Here is a 24,351-nt window from a genome sequence, read left to right as displayed (position 1 = left end):
TAGATCTAGTTGGACACGAGCATTACTCAGCCAATGTCTTGCAGTGAATGCTTGGTAATTGGTTATTCTTAATGGAGAAATACAACTATTTTGAAAAACCTTGATAAAATCCCACAGGGCTACAGAGAACTCAAGTATTTATCTTTGAAGACTGCACGTACTTTCCTTCATGTAGTTTTTGATGTGTGGATGAAATAAGTCATTCTATGACCAACTTGATACAGTGTTAGGCAATATCTTCTTTACTATAGGTTCCAGGCACTAGAATAGAGAAATTGTGTTTTGAGAGAATTGATTTATTCAGAAGCAAGCAGATAAAACTTACAGTCTTTGAAAGTGTCTGATGTGACAAGAGAATTTTGAAGGGCATTTCCCATAGTGGAGATCGGTAGAATTTCCAAATAAATATCACATGTTTAAAAGGGCATGCATCTGATAACCTCTATACATTCAGCTGCATCTCTGAGGAAAAAAAGATGATCCCTTCCATCAGTGAATGCACTGGTTTCCTTTTTCCCTACTTGTGGACAAGTTTATATAAAGGTAAAGTTTAAAAAAAAATAAAATTACACATAAAACAGTGCTCAGTGAGCTGACATTGTCCCTTAAGAATGCAGTCCAAGGCTTGTGATACATACATTCACAGAAACATGAGTTTAGAGCCTCAGCAGAGGTTGAAAGAAATGTGACTGTAAAGGAATAAAACAGAGAATGAAATGGAACACCACTGTACTGGTCTATAAAGCAATGATACGCCTGTATTTTGTAGTAGTGGTGGCGCCTTACCCTAAAGGGAATGTAGTAGAACTGGAAAAGAGTTCAGAGAAGGTTGGTGGGGATAACTAAAGTATATGCAGCAGTGTCTGAGGAACAGGTAAGTGTGCTAGGGCTCTAGCTGGGAAAAGATGCAAGTGAAAGAGGTACAAAATCATGAGTGATGGGGACAGGATGGAGAGTGACCAGTTGTTTTCTTTTTCTCATAATGAGAACTGGGAACAAGCAAAGGGATGTTGTTCGTACCGTGAGCAGTTGACCTGTGGCAATTCCTGCTGCAGGCTACTGTGTATGCTGAAAATTCTCATGACTGAGGGTGAGGCTGGGAAAGTTCATGGCAGAGAAATTTACCAAACGGATATGGTTCAAGCAATCTGAAGAAGGTTAGAGGCTTGGAGGCACTATTAATCTTGTAGGCTTCCCTAAACATCTGCTTATGGCCACTACTGATTACTGGTGAGAATGAACTTTTCATTTGTACCAATGTAGATACAGACATTCTTAGCTTCTGTTATGTTCACAGTTTCTAATATTTTAACAGTGGAGATTCCAGATACTAGTCAGTTCCACTGTTGGGTTTTTTTCCCTTTGACATCTCACTCCTTTTAGTTTCTTTTTCATGAGTTTTCATTTCATCTGAAATTGAACTTCCTCCAGCTGCTTAAAAATAATTCTGAAAATTCAGAGGGAAATTTTCCTCCTTCTAGTCTAAGACTTGTTAAATCCAGATCTCTGTTCATGGCTTTACATTAAGAGGGTAATTAAAAAATAGTAAATTTCTTCCTTCCAGATTGCTATACTAATAAGCAACTCTTGACCTTTCCTTACCTGTGTTCATAGTAGCTACCATTCCTTTTGTTCTCAGAAGGAATGTAAGATTTCAGAGTGTCGATACCTGGTATGGATTCTATCTTTTAGCCTGTAAGTATTTGGACTGCTGCCACCAAATGCCTGGCCCATGGTAGCAACCACCGTAGGAAGGAAAGGCATCACTATTCATTACTCAACTATACACTTATCTGAAAGACACCTTACAAGCATGGACTCACTATAATGTTGGCCACCATTTTCCACTATGCAAAACACAGGATACATATAACTGGGTGAAAATTAACTGTTTGATTCTCTCTGCAGTTATCGTCCAAAAAATATAACAGGTATCTTCATATGGAAATGTGATGGCTTGTTTATAGTCTTGTCCTGTAGGAAAGGAAACTGCATAGTAAACATGTTGAGTTGAAAGTAATGGATTATTTGTGCAAAATTCCTTTGCCTGATCTACCTAGAACATGATGGACAATATTACAATGTTTTTACATGCAGAGAGATTAAGAGGGGAGAACTGTTGTTTATGCACACATGGAATTGATATAATAGTGTGTGATGGGTTGGCCTTGGCTGGACGCCAGGTGCCCACCAAGCTGCTCTATCACTCTCCTCCTCAGCAGGACGGAGAGGGGAGCAAATAAGATGGAAAAAACCTTGTGAGTCAAGATAAAGGCAGTTCAATACAGCAAAACCAAATGGCCATGCACAGAAGTAAAGGAAAACCAAAAGATTTATTCTCTACTTCCCATCAGCAGGTGATGTCCAGCCACTTCCCGGGAAGCAGGGCTTCAGTACATGTAGGGTTGCTCTGGAAGACAAACGTCGTAAATAACGAATGCCCCCCCTTCCTCCTCCTTTCTCTCAGCTTTTATTGCTGAGTAGACGTCATATGGTATGGAATATCCCTTTGGTCACTTTGGGTCGACTGTCCTAGCCATGTCTCCGCCCAAGATCCTGCCCACCCCCAGCCTGCTGGTGGGGGGGGGAGAAATGTTGAAGAGACAGCCTTGGTGCTGTGCCAGCACTGCTCAGCAGTAGCCAAAACCCTGGTGTGTTACCAACACATTGCTGGCTACCAATACACAGCACAGCACTGTGAGGGCTGCTGTGGGGAAAATTAACTCCATCTCAGCCAGACCCAATACATAGTGATAATACTGATCTAGTTGTTGTTCTCTGCTTGGTTTGCAGGATGTTCCAAAGAATGTCGTTTGCATACCATTTGCAAGAAAACACAAGTTGGGTCCTGGGGATCTCAGCATTTCACTGAGCTCCACTCTTCCTTAGTGTAAGCCTTTTCTGCAATATTGACAAATGTTGTGATTTCTTCTCCTGAAGAAATCAAGTGTCTCTGCAAGCATAGATGAGTTCCTTGATGTCCAGATTTCATGCATATTTATAACCTACTGCCATGGTTTAACCCCAGTGGGCAGCTAAGCATCACACAGCCACTTGCTCACTTCCCCAGTGAGATGGGGGAGAAAATCAGAAGGGTAGATGCAAAAACTTGTGGGTTGAGATGAAGACAGTTTAATAGGTAAAGCAAAAGCCGTGCATGCAAGCAAAGCAAACCAAGGAATTCATTCACCACTTCCCATGGGCAGGCAGGTGTTCAGCCATCTCCAGGAAAGCAGGGCTCCATCACGTGTAACGTTTACTTGGGAAGACATATGCCATCACTCCAAATGTGTCCTCCCCTTCTTCATCTGCCAGCTTTATATGCTGAGCATGACGTCATATGGTATGGGATATCCCTTTGGTCAGTTGGGTTCAGCTGTTGCAGCTGTGTCCCCCTCCCAACTCCTTGTGGACCCCCAGCCTTCTCGCTGGTGGCGTGATGTGAGAAGCAGAACAGGCCTTGGCTCTGTGTCAGCACTGCTCAGCAGTAACAAAAACATCCCTGTGTTATCAACACTATTTTCAGCACAAATCCAAACCATAGCCCCATACTAGCTACTAATGAAGAAAATTAACTCTACCGCAGCCGAAAGCAGTATATCTACATCCATTTAATTCCACACATAATATGAATACTAGGCAGAATGTAGCAAATAAGATTAATTCTGTCATCAATGATGTGGAAAAAAAGTATTTTTGTTCTGAACCTGTTGCAACTAGACTGGAAGATAAATCAAAAGTTACCAATCAGCCAGAGCTAGTATGTCCCACGATAACGTTTCTTCCATTGCCATGACAGATCGTTTCCTGTAAGAGCCTTTGACAGAAGTTTGTTCTGAAATATTTGCCAGAATTTTATTGAAAACTAAGTTTTCTGTGTCATCTAAAATATCCTTATACACATATTCTGTGGTTTCCACAAAGATTTCCAAGATCTACTAGGCATGACCATCTTCTACGGTAACTACCTGAACTCCTCCTCAGTGTATGGTCCTTCTCTAACTGTCTAATTCTCCACTGTGTTTTAGTTTTCACCAATTTGCCAGGTGTGCAAGTTAGATTTATTGATCTGTGGTTCTTTGACTTCCTGTAATCTATTTCTCAACAGAATTTTACAGAATATGCAACATAGTCTCTTGAGAAGTTTGTGTTTTAATTTCTTTAGAAAACCACCCGATTTCAAGGAAAGGATACTACTGATGTTTATAGGAAGCTGTCTGGTCCTCTTCCATTTGCCCACTGGAACAGTTTTTTTCAAAGTAATAATGTTTTTTTTCAGAAAGAAGAAAGTTTCATGGCTCTGTGACATACTAGCATCATAGTTTGTTCTTCAAACACTAGGAAACTTTTAGAAACAAATTTATTTCATAAATAATTTGCTTTTCTATCTTGTCTTTCTGCTTCCCTAAGCACCTCTGATAAAGTGGAAATGCAACTATGCCCTTGTATAGGTTACTTCAGCTCTATGTAGACAAGGGGCTTAGCAGTTCAGATCATTTGCATTTTTGAAATGCAAAGTTGAAGTTGAAACACCAATACATTTCATCTCAGGAGCTCTTCAGCTGAGTCATGAGCTGCATTGTGTTGTGCTAGAGATACTAATGCAAACTCTTCAGATAGGTCTTAAACTCGGCAATACTTCTCCTGCCTGAGCTGGGGCAGCCTCTAGAGCTTCTTGGGAAAGTTTAGCCAAGGGTAGAAATTCATAGCACAGCTTCCACTGCGAGGTCAGTACACAGACTTATGCACACTTACTCCCTTGTGAAAACATCATGGTGTAGGTTTTGGTTGCCATAGCTGTCTTATTTACATAGCCTTATAGCCTTCCCTTCTCACTCTGCCTCACATCAAATTTGTTTGCTGCCTACGAACATATGTGGGTAGGTGTTCAGTAGAGAAAGTTATTTGCCTCCTACTAAGTACAGATTTTCTAAAAATGTGTTTCAGCTCTGTAGCACATGACCTGCTGTCATCTTCCATTAGGTGCGAGTTGTTTGGACTCCTTGTTGTTGAAGGAGCTTAGTACTGGGTAGAGTTACCTGCTTTTTATGACCATGACAGAGGAATGAGGAAAGTAAGTTGCAAGCACTGCTTCTAACAGATAATAATGGCTGAATTAATTTGAATTAAAAATAAGTATTATCTGTTAGTACCAAACATGGAGACTTTGGTTCCTCAAGGGACGTAACTGGAACTCTGTGTTAAAAGTCTCAAATCCTCTTGTGAAAGAACAGCTCTGGCTTAAAATTGCTCAGTGTTCGTATGCACTAGTATCTGAGATGATACTTATTTCCTCTATTTAGCTTGGTACAGTCACCTGTCAAATTAAGAAGCAGACATCAAGTAGCTGTTGTTTACTTTGAAAACTTATGAGTATCATCTGGAAAAAAAATGAATGGTTAAGTTCTGAGTCTTGTCTGACAAAATATTTTGTTAACAAAATGGGTAAATTGCCTGTGTAAACTTGCGAGTCAGAGATTATGACTAGCTTGAACGATGGTATTGTCTATTGATGCAGAGGATACAGCTCAATTCTAGTAGTATTCTGGGCACGAAAACTTCTAGGAAAAACAGGAAATCCTGCAAGAAGCTAGAGTAAGTAGGCATTTATTATCCTTTGCAGCAATTTTTATGTTTTCATTTCTAAATCAGTTTTTTTTTTTTTTTTAATTACACATAACATGTTTGACTGTGTTTACCCAAGTCTGGTTGGCATTCGTGCAATGTAACTGGCCATCTCTAAACTGACTTTTTTCCCTTCTTAGACCTCTGTAGTATTTTAAAAAGAGAGAGAAACAGAAAAAGAAATGTAAGGGAATACGTTATATGAAAGAATATAAAGGAAGCTACATTTTGCATGCAGATACACTTATTTTGTTTTAAAAAGTAAAGTAAAATTTTTAGGTAACTATGTATGTTGTGATAAACTTACAAATTCTTGTGGTTTTATGATCTAAGAAATAATATAATTTGAAATGCAAAGGAATACATTGTAGTACAAAAAGTTGCTTGAAATTAAGGAATCATGCCTTTTTTGTAAATTTATTACAAAATTTTTCTATTGGGTAGAGTTGTAGATTGCAACATTTGGCTACATATGGGAATAATTGGCATGTTCAGGAAAGCATGGACAAAACTGCTCAAACATTAGGAAACTTGCTGAAAATTCTGAATCTGAAATCTCTTACTTTTCTGGTCTGGATTTCACTGGGGCTGCTTGAGCACATAACTTTAAACATAGCTAAAAATAATAGCATGAAATCTTGAGCTGTTGTTTGTGGATACACATTATAAGGCTTGGGCCTGGGCAGGTACAAAATAGGCCACTGCATTACTTAATTGCTCTCTATGTTTGTCTTGCTGCTGGAAATCCAGCAAGTGAACCAAGTGGTTTTGTGTTTTTGCAGTGGTGATGTTTACCCACTGTTTAAGACTCGAGTAAGCTCAAATCCTCTGGGTAGAAGATGATGTTGAAATGTAAGATACTCTGGGGAAAAAACAACAAAAAAATTAATGCATTTTCTATTGAGCTAAATATAGATGTACCGATAGCTATGCTTACTGTGCAGTCGAAGGATGGCAGCACTTTCAAGAAAGGAGGAAGTAAGTTTTGGTTTTATTTTGGGTAGAAAATGATAGCATATTTTAACCATTAAAATAATTCCTGGCAGCTTCAGGATGTTTAAGTATTATCTTTTTTGGTTCTACTTAAGAAGTACATGTAAGACTTAGTGGATAGGAGCTGATATGCACTTCCTTTACTTGGTGGATCGATGGCTTCCCATTACACAATATACAGTGTACAAGGCACACCATTATCAAATTTTATTCCTAGTATAGTCCTTCCAAATGATTGCCTTCCTCTCTCCTTTGTTCATGGCTTTGTCCCATTGCATTTCAGCACTCAAGAGGCCAGACCTCTAAGTATATCAGTACTGTGCATGTAGAAACACTGTGGATATTTTACGTCTAGGAAAGATTGTTTAATAATAGATATAATTGGCACTAGCAAACATTTAGCATCATTCCTACAGAACCTCACACTGGAGGGCACTGTCTCTCTGCACCTCCAAAAGTGCACAGGGAAGAGAAGAGTTGAAAACACTGAGGTTATGCCTACCCTGCATACTTGGACGTAAGTACACATTGAAACTATATGGAGAATTAGAGAAAATTAGCCTCTGCAGAGCACCGATTTGAACAGTGGATGGTGTAGAAGTATCTGTGTCTTCCAGTGACTTGCAAGCTGTGTGCTTTAAGGCTGGGTCACATCAAGTATCAATACCATGGCAGTGAAGCAGTCAGTCTTATTTTATGAACTTTTTATGCAACATTGAGAGCCCTTCAGTCCCTGTTCATGTGCTCAAAGATACGCATGTGCTCAAGTGCTTTCTTAGACAGGGCTAAATTTCTTTGTGCCTTGCAAGTTTAACTCTGTTAGTGATCACTGAAAATCTTGGCTGAATTTAGAACTCATGTTTGAACCCTTACTTTGTCTTCCATGGTCATTGGGAGGTGCCCTGCTGTGTTAAGTGTCAATTAGTGTACAATAGTACTGATGAATTCAGGAAAGGGGACTGGCCCTTATTCTTCAGTGCTGCTGACTGTCCATACTGAAATAAGAGGTTTTCCGGTCAAAGGAAAGATGGCTATATCAGCGCTTGTTTCATGCTTATAAACTTTCACCTGTGTATATGTTTAAATGTATGAATCTGTGTTTGACGCTTGTGGCCACAGTGGCAGACGTTCATGCTGGACCCAGTGATAACAGTTTGCTGATGGTTAGCTGGAACCAACTCTGTCTTTTATCACCTCTGAAACTTTGGGAGAAGCCAACTTCTAATCAGAACTCTTCTTGCATTTATCTCAGTAAGTTAGTTGTGATATCTTGAGGCACGTAAAACAGAGCTGACCAAAGGTGGGATTTCTTTTATTTGGGAAATTTTGATGTTTTGATTTATTTTTTTTCTTGCAGATCATATGACCCCCAAACTTCCAGATTTTTCCAAAAGACAGATGTTTTGAATTAAATGTTTTCTTAACTTCCCACCCCCAGCTGCCCCAGTCTACAGTGTAGATGATGTTGACAGACTCCTATTTGGAACCACAGAGCAGGAGATTAAAGTCTCAAGACCCTCGTTCCAGCTAGGCTCTGAGGTGATGCTAGGTTTCCTGATGGAAAATCAAGAAGTTAAGATTTTAAGATTTCTAGCTGAAACAAATTCTGTGGGATTGACCCTGTCTGTGCTGCAGAAGTTTACTGCAACCAAGCGTCATCCCCAGAGCTCTTTAGTTTTATGTTTGTCACTTACTGATGAAGAGGTTTATTAAAAAATAAATCCTGAATGACTGTAATAAAGTATCTTTATTAACTGAAGTGTCACTAGTTCAGGAGATAAATGCACATTAATATTTATCACTTGCTGTATGCTATCAAAGGTTATGTGAAAAATGAGTTGTGCTTTGGTATTTCATCTGCTGTGATCTGAATAAAAAGTGTTGCGCGAAGAAATACCCAAGCAAAACTGCTGAAGTAGAATTGAAAGTTGCAGCAGTTTGGGGTACAATGTATGGCTAAAGAGATGTTAGAATTATCCAAAAAACAACTGAATTCAGAAAATGCAACACTAATGTTACATTTAGAAAAAATCCCACTGCAAAGTAATAAAAGCATCAAATAAGACTCCCAAACAGTCTTAAATCTACTCTTTAGATGAAACCATGCAGCATACATTTGATCATGGTGAAGGAATTACACTGTTGGAATAGTAAGCAGTCTTAAATTAATTTTTTAAATCTGTTATTTTCCTCCTCTATTTTCCCTTTCCTGATATCATTATGGCATGCAGAATGGATACTGACCCTTTGAACTGATCACTTTCTGCATATAGATGTTTAGTACTAATTATTAAAAAGATCAGGATAAGTTGTTAGCAGTATTATAAACTTTGTTAGAGACTCAGCCAATTTTATGTTGTGCCCCATCCAAAGATCAGAAAGGGAACCAACCATGTGGAATGAAAATGCACCTTGTAAGCAACTGCAGATATGATATGATATGATATGATATGATATGATATGATATGATATGATATGATATACTCTTTGCAATAGTCTTAGGTTCTTGGTCAGATTATATTGTAAAAGCTAATATATGTGATTTTAAAGCAGGTCTCAGTGACAATTGACCATTCAGTTATTTGATGTCCTATAAGTAAGTGCACCCTTTTGGAAGAAGCTCGTACGAAGTTCCAGGCATACAAAAAAATTGAATTCTGTCATAGTCAGCTGTTTTAGGGAAAGGGGTAGCAGAAAAGATCACGGGACTGCCTGTCTAAACATGAATGTACTGTTTTTTTAAGTTGGAAATTATGTGAGCCACAGCTCCACCTTTGCATACAATCATGATGTAGGCAGTCAAGAAGTGCATATGTTTGTTGAAGGCAGCAGTCCTAGTCGGACACATTCAAATAGTTAGTTGTACTGAAGTTACATGCCTGTGGCTGGGGGGGACATGCCATCGCTAATCCAGCTCTTGGCTGGATTACCTTTGAAAAATAAGAAATGGATTCCTCCACCATGTGTGAAAAGCTTTTTGGCCCTCTTGAGTCCAGTTTAGTCTTGCAGCTGGGCTGGAGATAAAGAGGGTAATGAAACCTTTGCATCCTGACCAGCTTCCTGTGGGTTTGATTGGAGGGGAGAAAGCCCTTTCCCAGGAGCCTTCTGGAGGGACAAGGGGGCTGGAGCATATGTGTTGAGACATCGGGGTACATTTCTAAGGCCACGTGCCAGGTTTTAGTCCCACTGGATGCAATTAGGAATGGCACATTGCATATAAGCAAACTCACTTTTAGTCTTTCAGGCCAGTTCTGAGGCAAATCTGCTCTGTCCATCCACCACAGTTTGCTGAAGCTGGTGGCACCACACTGGTGTAAGTAAAATCAGAACCCAGCACTCAAGCTACAAACCCAAATGTTTTGCCAGAAGATTTTTCTTATTTTAGTCTTGATGGACATACATGAATCTATACATCTAAGACAAAATCAAAGGAATTGGTGTTGTGATTTCTGGTGTGGGCTGGGGTGATATTCTCTTGGGTGTCTGTTCTGTCCACACAGCTTTCTGAACAGCAAGTATTTCCTTCTCTGGGACAGTCAGTGTCTGTTCATGTCCTCAAGGACTTTCAAGTTCGGGCAACGGAACAGTTAAAGTACGTTTTAGCAAAAGGATTGTGACTGTGAGTGAATTAGAATAAATAAAAATTAAAGGATGACAGAAGCCTTCTTTTCTCATCATAAGAAGCTCTGTTGTATTTCAGGAGTTTAATTTCAGCTTTCTCTTTTCTCACTATCTCAGTTCTGTACACATACAGTTAATTTTTTCTTTGTGTAATTTAGAACTAAGTTTCCAGTAGAAAGAAAAAAATGTAAGTAAAAATACAGTCAAATGGATTTATCCCAACCCCACTATAAATTGAAACTCATCCCTTATCCAAATCTGTCACTTCTTCCTTGGCATAAATTATGTATCCAGTAATTCACTGATTCTTAGCACTCCCATTTCTCCCAAGTTGTTGATGTCTCTCCAAAACTTTTGAAATCAGGGGCATAGTATTTCTTACTTTTCTCCAAATACTCCTTTTGTCTAGTTTCTGCTGGCACAGCTGAATGCGGTGCAGGCAAAGGGGTCCTGCTCAGTAGGATCTGATGGTGGTCCTGTCCCACCGATGGCCATGAAGAGAGCAGCCCTTGAGGAATTCTGTAACCTGCACTGAACATGTCTAGCTGCCTTCCAGCTGTGTATTTCCCCTGTCATATTTACCAGTACACTGAGACACTATTTATTATCATGAGTGTTAATAGTCCTTTAAAATTTTCCCCAGCTTTGTGCAGAAGGAGATCTTTTTTCAACGTTTCAGCATTTCAAGAAATATATTTTCAACACTTTCTACAGTTCCTAAAAGGAAGACAATTGCAAAGGCTTTGCTAAAGAAATAGTTTGTTCAATCTACAATTCAAATACTTTTGTTTTCAAGCTTTAAAAAATGAAGTCTAAAATTGATATATATTTTGGAGAGAGATGACAACTGAAATTGTGAAATATGGACCTATGTTTTTTAGTAGTTTTATTTCTTTATGTGGAAGCAGTTTGGGAAATGAATGCGTGTTGGCTAATTGTATAGCATTTTTTTCCTTTGGAGGCTGACTGAATTCTATCGAAAATTTCCAAATCCACTTCTATATGAAAAATCCAGTGCTTGATATCTATTGAATTGTTAACTCCTGAGCACTGAAGAGGGTTTGTGACTCAGAACTTCGGAAATCACCAGACTATCTTTAAAATCTGTACATTTTAACACAGCTGTTAAGTCCTTGGAGGTGTCAAACTGTTTGTCTCCAGCTTTGAGATACATAATTTTTCAGTGTATTCTGAACACGCAGCTCTCGTAATACCATGAGCATGGGATCTGGTAATGCAGGAACAAACCACCAAATATTGAAACTTGCCAGAAAATTGTAAAAGCTAGCAGTCCTTGGATTGCATTACGTATGACATCATATTTAACAAATGATTTAATAACACGTAGTTTGTCATATATTCATTCTTCTAATGATTTTGAAAATAAGAGTTATTTTGTTATTTATGCTTTTATAGTACTTAAAAGTTGTTGTCCTAAGCCAGGACACGAGGCCAGCTTCTGTAGAAGAGGACCAAAAAATGACCTCTGATCCAAAGAATTTAAAATCTAGTCTTTTTATTTTTTAATGATCTGCAGCCCAGATGATTGTCTGCTTTCTGTGTGGACTCTGGTGTTTTACCAGTAAAGACTAGTGAATAGGTCATACAAAGCATGTATCTAGTGTATGTATCTTCCTTTTTAGATCACAGAAATTCATACCTAGGCTCGCTCCTGCCATTTGTCATTTTGTTTGAATTGTTTAATCTCTTTATTTAAAAAAAAAAATATATATAGGGAAGTTCATTACAGGTATTTGGTATTCAAAATTTGCAGTCAAGATAGTGATCATACAACAAAAGTTTTGAATCTGATGGAGTGAGATAGTCTGTAACATTTTCTAAAATTATCGAATCCTGTTTATCTGATTCTTTGCTTTATAAACTACCTTTGGGACCATCAATGACATGTTTGAACTATAACAAATATAAAGCAAAAAGCTGATTTACTGGCTAGATGCAGAATATGAACCATTGTCTTCTTTCTAGCAGTTGCTCATAACAGAGACATTCAGAATAAGTATGACCAAAACAGGCTGCATGCAGAGTCAACATTTCCCAAGAATACTCTCCTAGTTCTACCCTCCATAGCCTTTGTAACCTTGGGTAAGAATACCAGCAGTGCGGGTTTTTAATCTGTAAATAAAAAAATACCCTCAAATGCACGAAGCAGGTGGTGTAAAATCTAGGTGTAAAATACTTTGGAAAAAGAACTTTTACTGCAAATGAGTCAGGTAGGGTGATATTTAATGTTGTTTTATTAGCAATACAACTTAGTCTTGAAGATGCATATTTTCTGAAATACTAATGGCTTACTTTATTTATTCATACCTTGCGTGTTTGGCTGCCTCTGATTAAGATGAGTGTTTCCTAGAGGATTTATAAGGCATTTTCTAAGTCTTCGTCAAACATTTTCTATTGGCTCTTGAGTATAGATATCCAATAAATCATAGAGGAACCATGACCAAGTTTATCTGGCACAGGATTTTTCAGAGTGTACTGAAATTTCTTTTCAAAAACTTCTAAAGGAAGAGAAAGAGGGCAGTCTGCACAAAGCAAAGCATTCATTTGAAAGTATGTCTATAGTCCTGAGCCAAACGGAGGTTTTTGTGTTGTTATCCCCCTTCCATGTAATTTGTTTCAGAAAGCGTGATTAGATTAACAGGTTTTTATTTTCTCGAGATTGGAAGTATCATCCATATTTTGTCTTTGTACCAGGTAACATGGTGATAAGCATTGTGATGTTATCATTGATGTAAAATTGCTATCTGGAGACTTGAGAAACTTTTTTTTTAAATCCAAAAAGTAAAAGGAAATATTAGTAATAACAATCACTGGGGTTTGTGATTAAAGTGTACTCAAAGGCACTATAATTTGAGTATGTTTTTTGCTATGCTGTTGACCCTGAAGGGGCAATCATGAGTAATGTGACTTGTAGAAATATCCTTGGTCAGGGTATTTTTAGTAGTTTTATACTGAAAACCTTTAAGTAATGTTTAGAAATTCACCAACTATATGTATGTATATTTTGTCTTTCAGGGCATACAGGACGATTATTAAAATCTCTGTGTTTCACCAGTCTATCATTTCTACTGCTGCACATCATCTTTCAGATTACAATTAACAGTCTTGAAGCTGGAAAAACTATTGAGCCTGGTTTTAACTGTGAGTAAAACCTTTTAGTTTTTATTAGCATTTTAAGTAGTTTGAAAGGTGAAGCATTGATGAGAAGACACTTAGCATTGTGCTCCTGTGGGTTTGCAGCTTGCTTGTGTTTCCCAGCTTGTTGCTTTAAGAATTACTCTTAGTAGGGCAAGAAGACTAGATGGGTTTAAGAAATGGGAAAAGTGTATAAACTACTTTGTTCCCACTAGAGATGCATTTTCTTTGGGTTTAGCAGTGACTATTGTATGTCTTCATCTTTTATGCTTTCTCAAAATTTCCTCAGAACCTGTGGTGGCTACATGTTTGTGTTATTAGATCATAATTCAATGTATTAAGAATAAAATGAGATATAGTAATGAAAACCCTCTACCCACGTATTATGCCTCTGTCTGATGGACCTCAAGAAAGTTGTTCATTTAACTTAACTTTAAATCTTGACCCCAAGATTTATGTTTCTAAACAGTATTTGTCTCTTTCTTGTGTTGTATGGGAAGAAGGATTTTCAATTTTTATTTATATGTAAACACTACTTTAAAATATATTGCATGACATTTTGTATCTTCCTCTCTCAGGAAATGTTCTTCAATAATTCAGAAGTAAACGTTCTTTATTGTGCAGAAGTTAATTAAAATATCTATCCAGTGATTTAGATATGTAACCACCAGGTAGAAACTATTTGTACTTTTCTTACAATACTTACATTTAACATTTAAACCTGTCAGCTTACCGTTGATAAATGTCCCTTTAATTTATCACAGAGTATGCTGCTGCCACTTGAGTAAACAGTAATACTACAATTCAACACAAGAAACCTTATGTGAGGTAAAGCATTTGACTTAAAGTAACAAAATCCTGAGGAAACTTGGAGTGAGAATTAGCATTTCACCTTTAACGCAAACCATTTCTTAAAGTAAAAGGAATAATTGCATTTATGAAATACCGGTTTTAACTGGAATGTCTTGGGCTTTGTCGGTTCAAATCAGACCTTCAAAGTCTAAAAATATTTTTTTCTTTTTTTCAAAAATGTGTATTATTGATTGAGTGAACTGCAATAGTTGCTTTCCTATATCTGTTTAACATTCTTATGACTAAAATTACATGATTTTTAACTTAAATTAGAGTAACTGTATCAGTTAGACACTGTATGAGTAGAGAGTTCCTAACTGTCCAAGACAAAGATGCAACTGCTGGCTTTTTCTTCCTCCTGTGGTGGGAACTGGGGTCTACAGTGGAAACTGATTAAAAGAATTACTTCATCCTGAAGAGTCCACTCCTGAAGAAACAGAGCATACCATTTCTGTCAGTTTATTAACAGTTGCTGAGTGCAACAGCTTCTATTCTAGCTGCCATTAATAACGATTTCCTTGCTTGAAGCCTCACAGGACAATGTGTATGGCTGTGGTAGTACATTATATGTGCCTCAGATTGCTCTTGGACACCGAGGCCAGTTGACATGAGATGACTCATGTCCTCACCATTAAGCTCTCTTTGCTTTGAAGTTGCCTGTTGGGAATGGTATTTGTCCCACAGGAACTCCCAAACTGTGCCTGAGTTGTTTGGGAGAGAAGTTGGCTGTCCAAAGTTGTTTTGAGATTGTTTTAACTGTTTAGCAATATGAAAGATTCAGCTGTTGAATTTCAGTGCCTGAATAGGTTTGTGGAGGAAACTGGCACCATTTGGTTTGGCTATAAATTGGTGAGCTTCAGGTGAAGCTAATGAAGAGGGGAATGTGATACTGGCATTGTGGATGCTGGACCCCCAGGGTGCTGAAGGAGAAGTTAAAGAAGATGTGAAGACCGTTGTGAACAGAAAAGGCCAAGGTCTTTGCTAGATCACGCAGTAAGATCAATTATTGGCATTAAATGGCACCAGAGCGTACATGGTACTGTGTAGGTGAGGAGAAGACACAATTCCCGCTTCAGAAAGTACTTTGGTAGTACTTCTGTTTGTAATTATTTGGTGACACAGCCCCACTGTATTTCCTGTTATTTCTCCAGCTATATGAATAATGCTTTACAAAATTGACTACAGCAGAGTGCTAAGCCAAAGCTGGAAAAACGACAGCACTGTGCCCATAGCGTCTGCACAATGTTATGATCTCTGCATTTTAGAGTTTGCTGTTAATGTTTATTCAACTCTATTCACTCAATAAGAAGTACAGAAATGTTGACTGGAAGAATGGAGTTTTCTGTTTCCCTATCCAGATCTAGATCAACTATTAATAAAACATTTTTTTACAGCTGTTTGTCCTATTCTTAAGCCCTATGTGCCCCACTGGAAATATTCTACAGTCTCTTCTGATGCTTATCATTAGGCAGTTTTTCTCCCATTAGTCAAAATGTCCTGTTTTCCTCCTTAAGCCTGATGTGGAAATGAGGAAGAATGTTCCGTTAGTCTTTATGGTTACCTATTAAGCATTTGAAAGCTACAGTCATGTCTGTCATATGTACTCTTTTCTCTCATTCTCTTTACACAACTTCAGTCCCTCTAAACTTTCTTCATGCATCATGTTTTCTAGGAAGGAGATTAGTCGTCTTGTTGCTGGTCTACTTCTGTTTTCTCCAAGTGTTCCAGATATTTCTGGAAGTTCAGTGCCCAAAGATAGGCAGTATTTCAGCTGAGAATTTGCTAGCACATACTGAAGTATAACAGTTACCCAAGTGTCTGCGAGTGACACTCCCTGTTTATGTATAACTATATGGTACTTTTTGCAATGGTAGCATTATCTCACACTATTTGTGATTCACTGGAACCCACAAATCATTTTCTGCAGAACTGACCATTTTTTCTAATCACATATTTGTGTAGGTGAGTATTCTTACATTATAAGGGAAATTTGTGTTTGCCCATTTTATTCCAAAACAGTTTTATTCAAAACTATTCTGAATTCTATCTCCCAATTTGCTTGTGACACCTTTTATAGGGGTTGTCTGCAAATACCACCTTTAAGGGGTTTTGGGTATATTAAAATGTTTGATTTTTCCTTTAAATTTAATCTGTTTTGATTTTGCTGGAATTGTAATATCTCCCTGAGTTTAAATAAATTAAACCATAGAGTACTGAAGGAGCTAGCGGATGTTATGGCAGGAACTCTCTCGATCATCTACCAAAGGTCTTGGGAGTCTGGGGAGCTCCCTGCTGACTGAAACCTAGCCAGAGGTATTCCAGTTTACAAAAAGGGCATGAGGGAAGACCCAGGGAACTACAGACCTGTTGGTCTAACCTCAGTTCCTGGAAAAAATTATGGAGAAGATTATACTGGGTGCTATTGGAAGGTATTTAAAGAATAATGCAATCATCAGGCACAGTCAACATGGGTTCACAAAGGGAAAGTCCTGTTTAACTAATGTGATACCCTTCTATGATAAGGTCACCCACCCAGTGGATGAAGGGAAGGTGATGGATGTAGTTTTTCTGGATTTAGTAAGGCTTTTGCTATTGTCCCTTGCAGCATCCTTTTGGACGAGTTGTCCAACTGTGGGATGAGTGGGTTCATGGTGTGCTGGTGGAAGAACTGGCTGAAGGGCAGAGCTCAAAGGGTTGTAGTGAATGGGGCTGCATCTCACTGGTGACTGGTGACCAGCAGTGTTCTGCAGGGCTCAATTCTAGGGCCAGTTCTGTTCAATATATTAATCAATGATCTGGATGCAGGAGTTGAACGCACCATTAGCAGGTTTACTGATGATACCAAACTGAAGGGTGTCGTTGACTCCCTTGAGGGACAAGAGGCCTTGCAGAGGGATGTAGATTGGGAATTGGGCAATGATTAATGGGATGAAATTTAACAAGTCCAAATGCCAGATTCTGCACCTAGGATAGAGTAATTCTGGGCACAAGTATAAATTGGGAGAGGCATGGCTGGAGAGCAGCCCTGCAGAAAGGGATCTGGGGGTGCTGGTCGACAGCAGCTCGGTATGACCCAGCAGCGTGTCCTGGCAGCCAAGAGGGCAAACCGCACCCTGGGTGCGTCAAACGCAGCGTAACCAATGGGTCAAGAGAGGTGACTATCCTGCTGTATTCAGTGTTGGTGTGGCCTCACCTTGAGTACTGCCTGCAGTTCTGGGCCCCAAAATTTAAGAAAGATGTGAGGATCCTTGAATGCTTCCAGAGGATAGTAACAAAGCTGGTGCAAGGGCTGGAAGGCATGTTCTGTGAGGAGCAGCTCAGGACTTTGGGCTTGTCTAGTTTGGAGAAGAGGAGGCTAAGGGGTGACCTCATGGGTCTCTACAGCTTCCTGAGGAGGGGAAGTGGAGAGGGAGGTGCTGAGCTCTTCTCCCTGGGATCCAGTGACAGGACACATGGGACTGTTTCAAAGCTGCACAAGGGGAGGTTTAGACTGGACGTTGGGAACAATTTCTTGACCGAGAGGGTGGTCAAATGCTGGAACAGGCTTCGTAGAGAGGTGGTTGATGTCCCAAGCCTGTTAGTGTTTAAGAGACATTTTGACAATGCCTTTAATAATTTGCTTTAACTTTTAGTCAGCCCTGAATTGGTCAGGCAGTTGGACTAGATGGTGGTTGTAGGTCCCTTCCAACTGAAATAGTTCTGTTCTATTCTATTCTATTCTACTCTACTCTACCTCATGTAAATGGGGTGAGAGTAAGTACTGTAAATGTGCACTTTTGGTGCACTAGTTTCTAGGCTGGGTAAAAAGACAAGATGAGGAGGAAGGGAAAAAAGTATAATAGCAGAAAGGAGAAAAAGCCTTGCAATTACTTTGGTTTATGTTTAATTGCTTGCTTTTGCTATGGTAAAGCACATGAAATTTTCTTGTGTTTCTACAGTGATTGTTCCCTCTCTTGCTTTCATCCTGCAGGGAAGTTAAAGCTGATTCTACAACTCCATAACTTTCACCTCAGAAATGAATGAATACATGTTTCAACTTAATTCTGTATTTTTCAGAATTTGTTGCCTTTGTGCAGTTAATAATCTAACTCCTGACAGTTGCAGAAATGGGTGAGAGGGGGGTATACCTTTGTCCTCAAATTCTGTAGGTTAGTTTGTCTCGGTATGTTCAAATGCCAACTTCTGAATCAAAAGATCATTTTCTGGTTTTAGTTTTTCTTTTTACACTGCTGTATTAAAGCCTCTAAAAATATTTTCATTTTGGTAATAGAAACACTTGAAAAATGTTTAAATTAGAGGTGTGATACAGACTATCACCTCTTAAACCTTATACAGTTATAGTTTCATTTTGGAAACGAAGAACAACCATCCCTTTATCTTTTACATCTAGAAGGAGTTTAATTTGGGCCATCTGCAAAAGCAAAGCAGACACGCAGAATATCAGGGTCATTGTAAAATATTCTCCTCTTATGCTGGACTTACGTTATTGAAAATCAGCTGATAGTATTTAGGATATGTAAGTCCTGGAATGTTTAGCTTCTTCATCCCTTTCCTCTTTTAGAGCTCATATACCTTCTTTCTCAGGATGGCTAGAAAATGCTATAGCATTCTGTAAGTTATACAGGAGACGTATGTTGGCAGGTTGGTAGAGGTGTTTAAACATGTTTAGCCAATGGAGGGTTCTTGTTTCTTCAGAGCCTTGTGAGTATTGCCTAGCACTAACAAAATTTTGTTTTTAGAACTCCTTATTTAGCTTAATGAAAGATTTCTGGTTAGCTACAGCTGCGTTGTATGGAACCAACATTGAATACCTCCCAGATAGTTTCTTTATAACATCAGAGTTCATACAGGAAAGGAAAAGAATAAATACAGAGAAGGTGAGCTGGGCTAATCTTCTTAAGCCATCAAGAGCTAGGTAATCAGTCTTGTTTCGCTGATGATATCTCCATATAACACAGAATATGATTTTTTATGCAGTAACACAATTTCATTATTAGATTTGTACTTCTGATGGAATAAAATTCTGATTATTAGATTAGGTAACGTCTTTTGAGTATAGAATCTGTGAGACAGGCAATTGAAAATTAGATCACGAGGTAATATAGAGTCTCATTCTTCAGTATGCACGCTATAGTTCTTTCCTAGGGCTAGTTTTAAACATCTTTAAAAATGGCATTTCTACCAGCAGGAATGTTTTCCATGATGTTCATTTGAAACTTACTTCCAATAAATTAGTGCAATTATTCCTCATCATACTACTCCCCTGTAAGTGCATCCTCTTCTTGTGTTCAGGCAGTCTCCAGTTTCTTTTTCTCTTAGTAGAAGTGTTGTACATCCATTTTTTATTTTGTGCTGACTCTACCATCTCTCAGTCCTGAATTCTGCAAATGGATCTGTTGAAATGCTTACTCTTTCAGAACAGTATTTTAGTCCATGAGAAATGCAACCAAGAATAGTTCAACTATTCACTAATTAAGTTTGTATTCAATGTTTGTTAGAATACCAAAAGGAACATTTAAGGTATTTCTGGATGTTTTTCTTATACGTCAAATAATAGAACTGATGGACCTGAAATAGAGACCTTGAAATCCTTCTAAAGACTTTCTATGAATCTCTGCATTTGTTTATTGTCTATAGTTTGGGTGCTTTATTTACAAAATGCTTATGTGAAGAAAAAGGGAGAATAAACTTAAAGCACCAAGTTGCCTAGATAGCTTCTCTGTTAGATCATGGGAACTAAATTCAGATACTACTCTGTCCCCAGTATGCCGTGGTGAATGTCAAACAAATGCATGCCACCATTGTGGAATCATAATAACTTTCTGCTTTAGATAAATTATGAAATGATTTCTTGGCTAAAAGATCATCCTGTGTTTGCATTACTACCAGCATGTCCCTGAGGTTTTGGGTTATATTAGGAAGCAGCAATACCCAGTACAAATAAATTAGGTTTCACCATTTATTGAAAGCTCAGACTCAGAACTGCAGCTGACCTTTCATAGGAATGAATAATTATTTTTTCCTATATAGCTGGTGAGATTTCATGTCTTTTATACCCTCCTGAGCATGCCTTTAAGGTTGTGCTGGTTTTGAAAAGTACTGCATCTGTAAAGGGTATTGTATTTCTAGTTGGATTTATTAACCCATTGGAAATAAAGATGCTGGTCTTTCTTACTTGTAAAGGGGCAAAAGATTAAGAGATTTCATACAGAATTTCATACTTCTGTTTCAAAGGTGTGGCAGATGCATGCAGGTCTTTCAGTTACCAGGACTTACTGGCCCAACTCCTGCCTGGAGTCTGAGCATGTCTCATGGAATCTTGTCAGCTGTTCGGACACATCATTTCACGAGAGGCTGCCTTGAAAACAAATATTTTGAAAATATTGAAAATTTGAAATAATATTTCATGAAACAAATATTCTGATAATTTCCTGATCATTAATTGTCTTGATAATTTTCACAATTTTAATGTCAAAAATGTTACTTCGTATGAAATGAAATTAATCCAAATGGCACTAAGAAAACTAGTAAGTTTATGTAAGAAGCTTCTGATTCTGAGCAGAAGTCATAGCAAAGTAAACATTTCATTTTAATAGCAAAGTCACTATATCCTCTGGAATGGTTTAGCTTACCAAAATCGAAGGTAGCAGTTACCCACACTAAACAGTGCTCAAGCACTTGCATCCCAGACAAACCAGCTCATCCTTCCCTAACAAACACATCCATTTCTCACTGACCAGGCAGATGCTCAAGGCACCTTCCAAACAACTGATTTAGCTGCAAAGTTGTGAGATCTGTAGTCACCTTCATCGTATGTGTAACATACTCTTCCTTTTTGTTTAATGAAATCTTCATTTCAACATTCAAGGGTCTACCTCAAACCTGAGCCCTTCTTTTGACCTCGTACCTGCATTTTCTCACATTTCTTTATTCTGAGATGTGTAGAGACTGAAGTGTTTAGTCTTCCTTGGGCTGTTGTAGTTGAAACTAAAATGGATGTTATCTGTAAGCTTGTCTCAGTTTGACAATGTATGTTTAAAAGCAAACCTTTATTCTATTAAGAGTGGGTATTATCTTGCAGAACATCTGCATTTTAATAATATTTTTGTGTGTCATCTCAAAGATTATAATCTTGACCAAAGTCTGAGGAAAAAAAAATGCCTTTAAATGTTTCAGAAACAGTTCTTTCTGTTATCACAGAAGTTGTCAGATTGTGCTTGTGTGGTGTCTGTATCAGTGGCAAGAGGAGAAGATTCGAAAATGAACTTGTGTTTCAAGAAAAACTGTGGAATATCCAGTAAAGCAAAGTTTTTTGTAGAATGAAACCATCTGTAGTACTACAGAAGAGTGAGAATAGCTGAATAATTGAGGGGATATATGTGTTGAACTCAACATTGTCTAAGCCTGTGATGCCTATTACAGCAAATACAGTACAAATGTACAGTGTTAGAACTAGACCCGTTCCAGAGTGGCGAGTGGTGGTTCAGTGGGGAAAAAAAAATTATACACCAATATTTTAATAGAAGATATGGTACAGATTCTGCATGCTCTCCAGCACCCATGTAAGATTGACAATACTAAATACCATAATATAAAAGTCTCGTTTAAATGGAATTCAGATACCTACATATTTTTGAAGTTTTAAGCGCCAGTCTTTAATGATTATCAAATCAGTACAGACAGCTAGTTACCTGGAAAGACTTTTTGTTCTGTTTTTATGAGATCAGTTACTTCACGTATTTTGGCTTTGTGGTACGTCCTCACCAAGCTATCTGAAGCTTTGTTGCTTGTACTGTTAGCAAGATACTAAAGGCTAAGCATATGAGAAGCTCAAAATTTTTCCAGAATGAAGGTTAATATAACTTTATAAAAATGAAAGGGCACTGTGAAAGCTATTGTTCTTTAGTCAGTGTCAATATATGGATTTTGTCCTTCTTATCCCAAGCAGGAAGACTGTCTCTTCGTGGTACTTCCGTCTGCCCAGTGCCACGTGGATTGAAAAAACCCCTGCCTTGCCTGAGCTTGTAAACTGCTCTGAGAAGGGACTTTCCCTGTTCTGTGGTTTGTACTGTATGACCTGCAGCAGGAGCCGGCTGTGTGGCTGGGGCTTATGGAGATACCACAGCTTAAAGAATAATGAGAATAGGATTTCTTCAGAGCTTCTCTCTTATCAGCGACTATCCTTGCAGAATAATGAGCTCAAAAGCAACAAATAACCATTTATCCAAATCTCCACTGAGAGAGAGAAAATTCTGCAGAGATTAGCACAAGTAGTACATACATGGATTGCAGTAGAGCACTCATAGCTGAAGCTCCTGTCATACTACTTCACATGGCAAGTACCTCTGAAAACCTAACAAATGATGGAAAGGCAGGAGATGTGACATTAAGAAAAAAAAAAGTAAAGTTAATGTGGTTCCTCTCACTCTCTGGTTTCATAGTGTGCTGTTTCTTGTATAGGTGTTACGCAGTGTCTGAGCCATGAAGTATATAAAAAGGAATTTCTCTGTGGAGTCAAGGAGAACTTGAGACTAAAAAGAATGCTTAGCCGTAAAAAACACTGTGCCATCAGGTTGTGATGGCACAAATACGGTCATTATACAAGGTCCTAGACAGTTGTGTCATTGTACAGTGTTACCAGTGACCATTTCTGACTGTCATTTCAGTGTTTCCAAGAGTCAAGAATGCATAGCTCGTGGAACATATCCTGCGATAAACTTTTAATCAGTCAAAGGTGTTAGCATGCTTTTTTTTTTTTGTCTCACCAAAAACCTGCAACAATAGTTTATTCTACACATGAAAGTTAATTTTCTTCTAATTCAGTACACATCAAGTGTCAGCATTTCTTCAGCACTTTTAGTGCAACTTTATGCAGCCAGGAGATTTATGACTGGGGAAACAGAAGCTTCTGTAATTGCTTCTTAGGCATGTATGATAAGTCCTGCTTAATTTCCTGCTGGGTGTTACTGCCTAGCAGTTTGGAAAGTTGGTGTTCATTGTATTTATGGAGTCTTTATTTCTGGACTCAGCGTACTGCCATGTGAAAATTGAGCAATATTCTAAATACTCATTTTCAGCCCTGATGTATAACACCTTCTGTATAATGTATATAATTACGCTGTGACGAAGTTAGCATACTCATTTGTGTTCCTCCATTTAAGAGAACCTGACATAGGAGGTGATCCTTCTCACTGCCACTTACAGTTTGTGGTTTTGACAGTCAGCTTTGCATTGGAGAGAAGAGCTGGGAAACTACTGGGTGGCCCATGGGGTGTATGTGGGCTTGTTTCTGAAGCTGGTGGACTTCCAAAGGTATTCTTACCTTGTACCTGAGGAAACACCCAGCACACCTATTGAAGCTGTGATGCAGACTTGGGCAGTTTTCTTTTTTGTATCCCAGTTGTAGCTAGGATGAGTACACCTGACTGCAGGGTAGTAGATAAGACCATCACCTTGTTTTGGGGGGCTGTTGGTAGGAGGGATCAAGTAGCTGTTTTCTGTCTCCCTCTGCCCTCTTAAGGGTAGGAGCTGAAGTAGCAACTGTAAGGAAGAAATCAAGGCCAGCTCTGAAGAAGGCACTTGATAAAACTTGAACAGCAGAGAGGAGAGCAGAATGTGTGGAGGAAATGAAAACAAAAGAGATTAACTGTTTTGTTGATTTATACTCTTGGTTAGTGCTCTTACTAAATTAAGAAGCAAACATGCAAAGAGGAGGCTTCTACATTTTTCTAAGTAGGCTTTCCTTCACTTGTCCCTAGTTATATGCTTAACCTTCCTATGAAAATCAGACAGTGTGCGATGCTAACTGGTTCTAAGTCCCACATTACTAGAAAGCTTGTTTTCCATATTGTGAAGTTTTTGAAGACCACTAAAGTCAGAAACAGGCTGCTCACACAAACAGTTAAAGTGACAAAACTTGTGTACAGGGTTAGACCCTCATACTGACACCAGCCCTACTGTTACAGTGGTTATCTTGGCTCATTGGCAGTGTTTTGGTGTAGCAGTGTGTGGTATGTAAGGGCCAACACTACTGTGCTTTAGCAACCAGCATCTCTGGGCTGTTACAGAGTACCATGTTGAAATGTTCCCTTGTTGATCATTCAA

The 24,351-nt window shown here is 38.5% G+C and overlaps 1 protein-coding gene across 14 annotated transcripts in view; it reads left to right on the top strand.

Moving 5' to 3' along the window:
• The window catches only part of PIEZO2 (piezo type mechanosensitive ion channel component 2), a 325,825-nt gene that overhangs the window by 106,273 nt on the left and 195,201 nt on the right, over positions 1–24,351 (top strand). For all 14 annotated transcript variants that reach the window (XM_075744452.1, XM_075744443.1, XM_075744445.1 and 11 more), the window contains exon 3: positions 13,276–13,401. In XM_075744452.1, the coding sequence (XP_075600567.1) occupies positions 13,276–13,401 (126 nt within the window). The remainder of the gene's footprint in view (positions 1–13,275; positions 13,402–24,351) is intronic.

Source organism: Balearica regulorum, chromosome 2 (genome assembly GCF_011004875.1).
Source record: "Balearica regulorum gibbericeps isolate bBalReg1 chromosome 2, bBalReg1.pri, whole genome shotgun sequence".
Classification (NCBI taxonomy): domain Eukaryota; kingdom Metazoa; phylum Chordata; class Aves; order Gruiformes; family Gruidae; genus Balearica; species Balearica regulorum.
The sequence above is the reverse complement of the archived record's forward strand: the minus strand, read 5'-3'. Positions and strand labels throughout refer to the sequence as shown.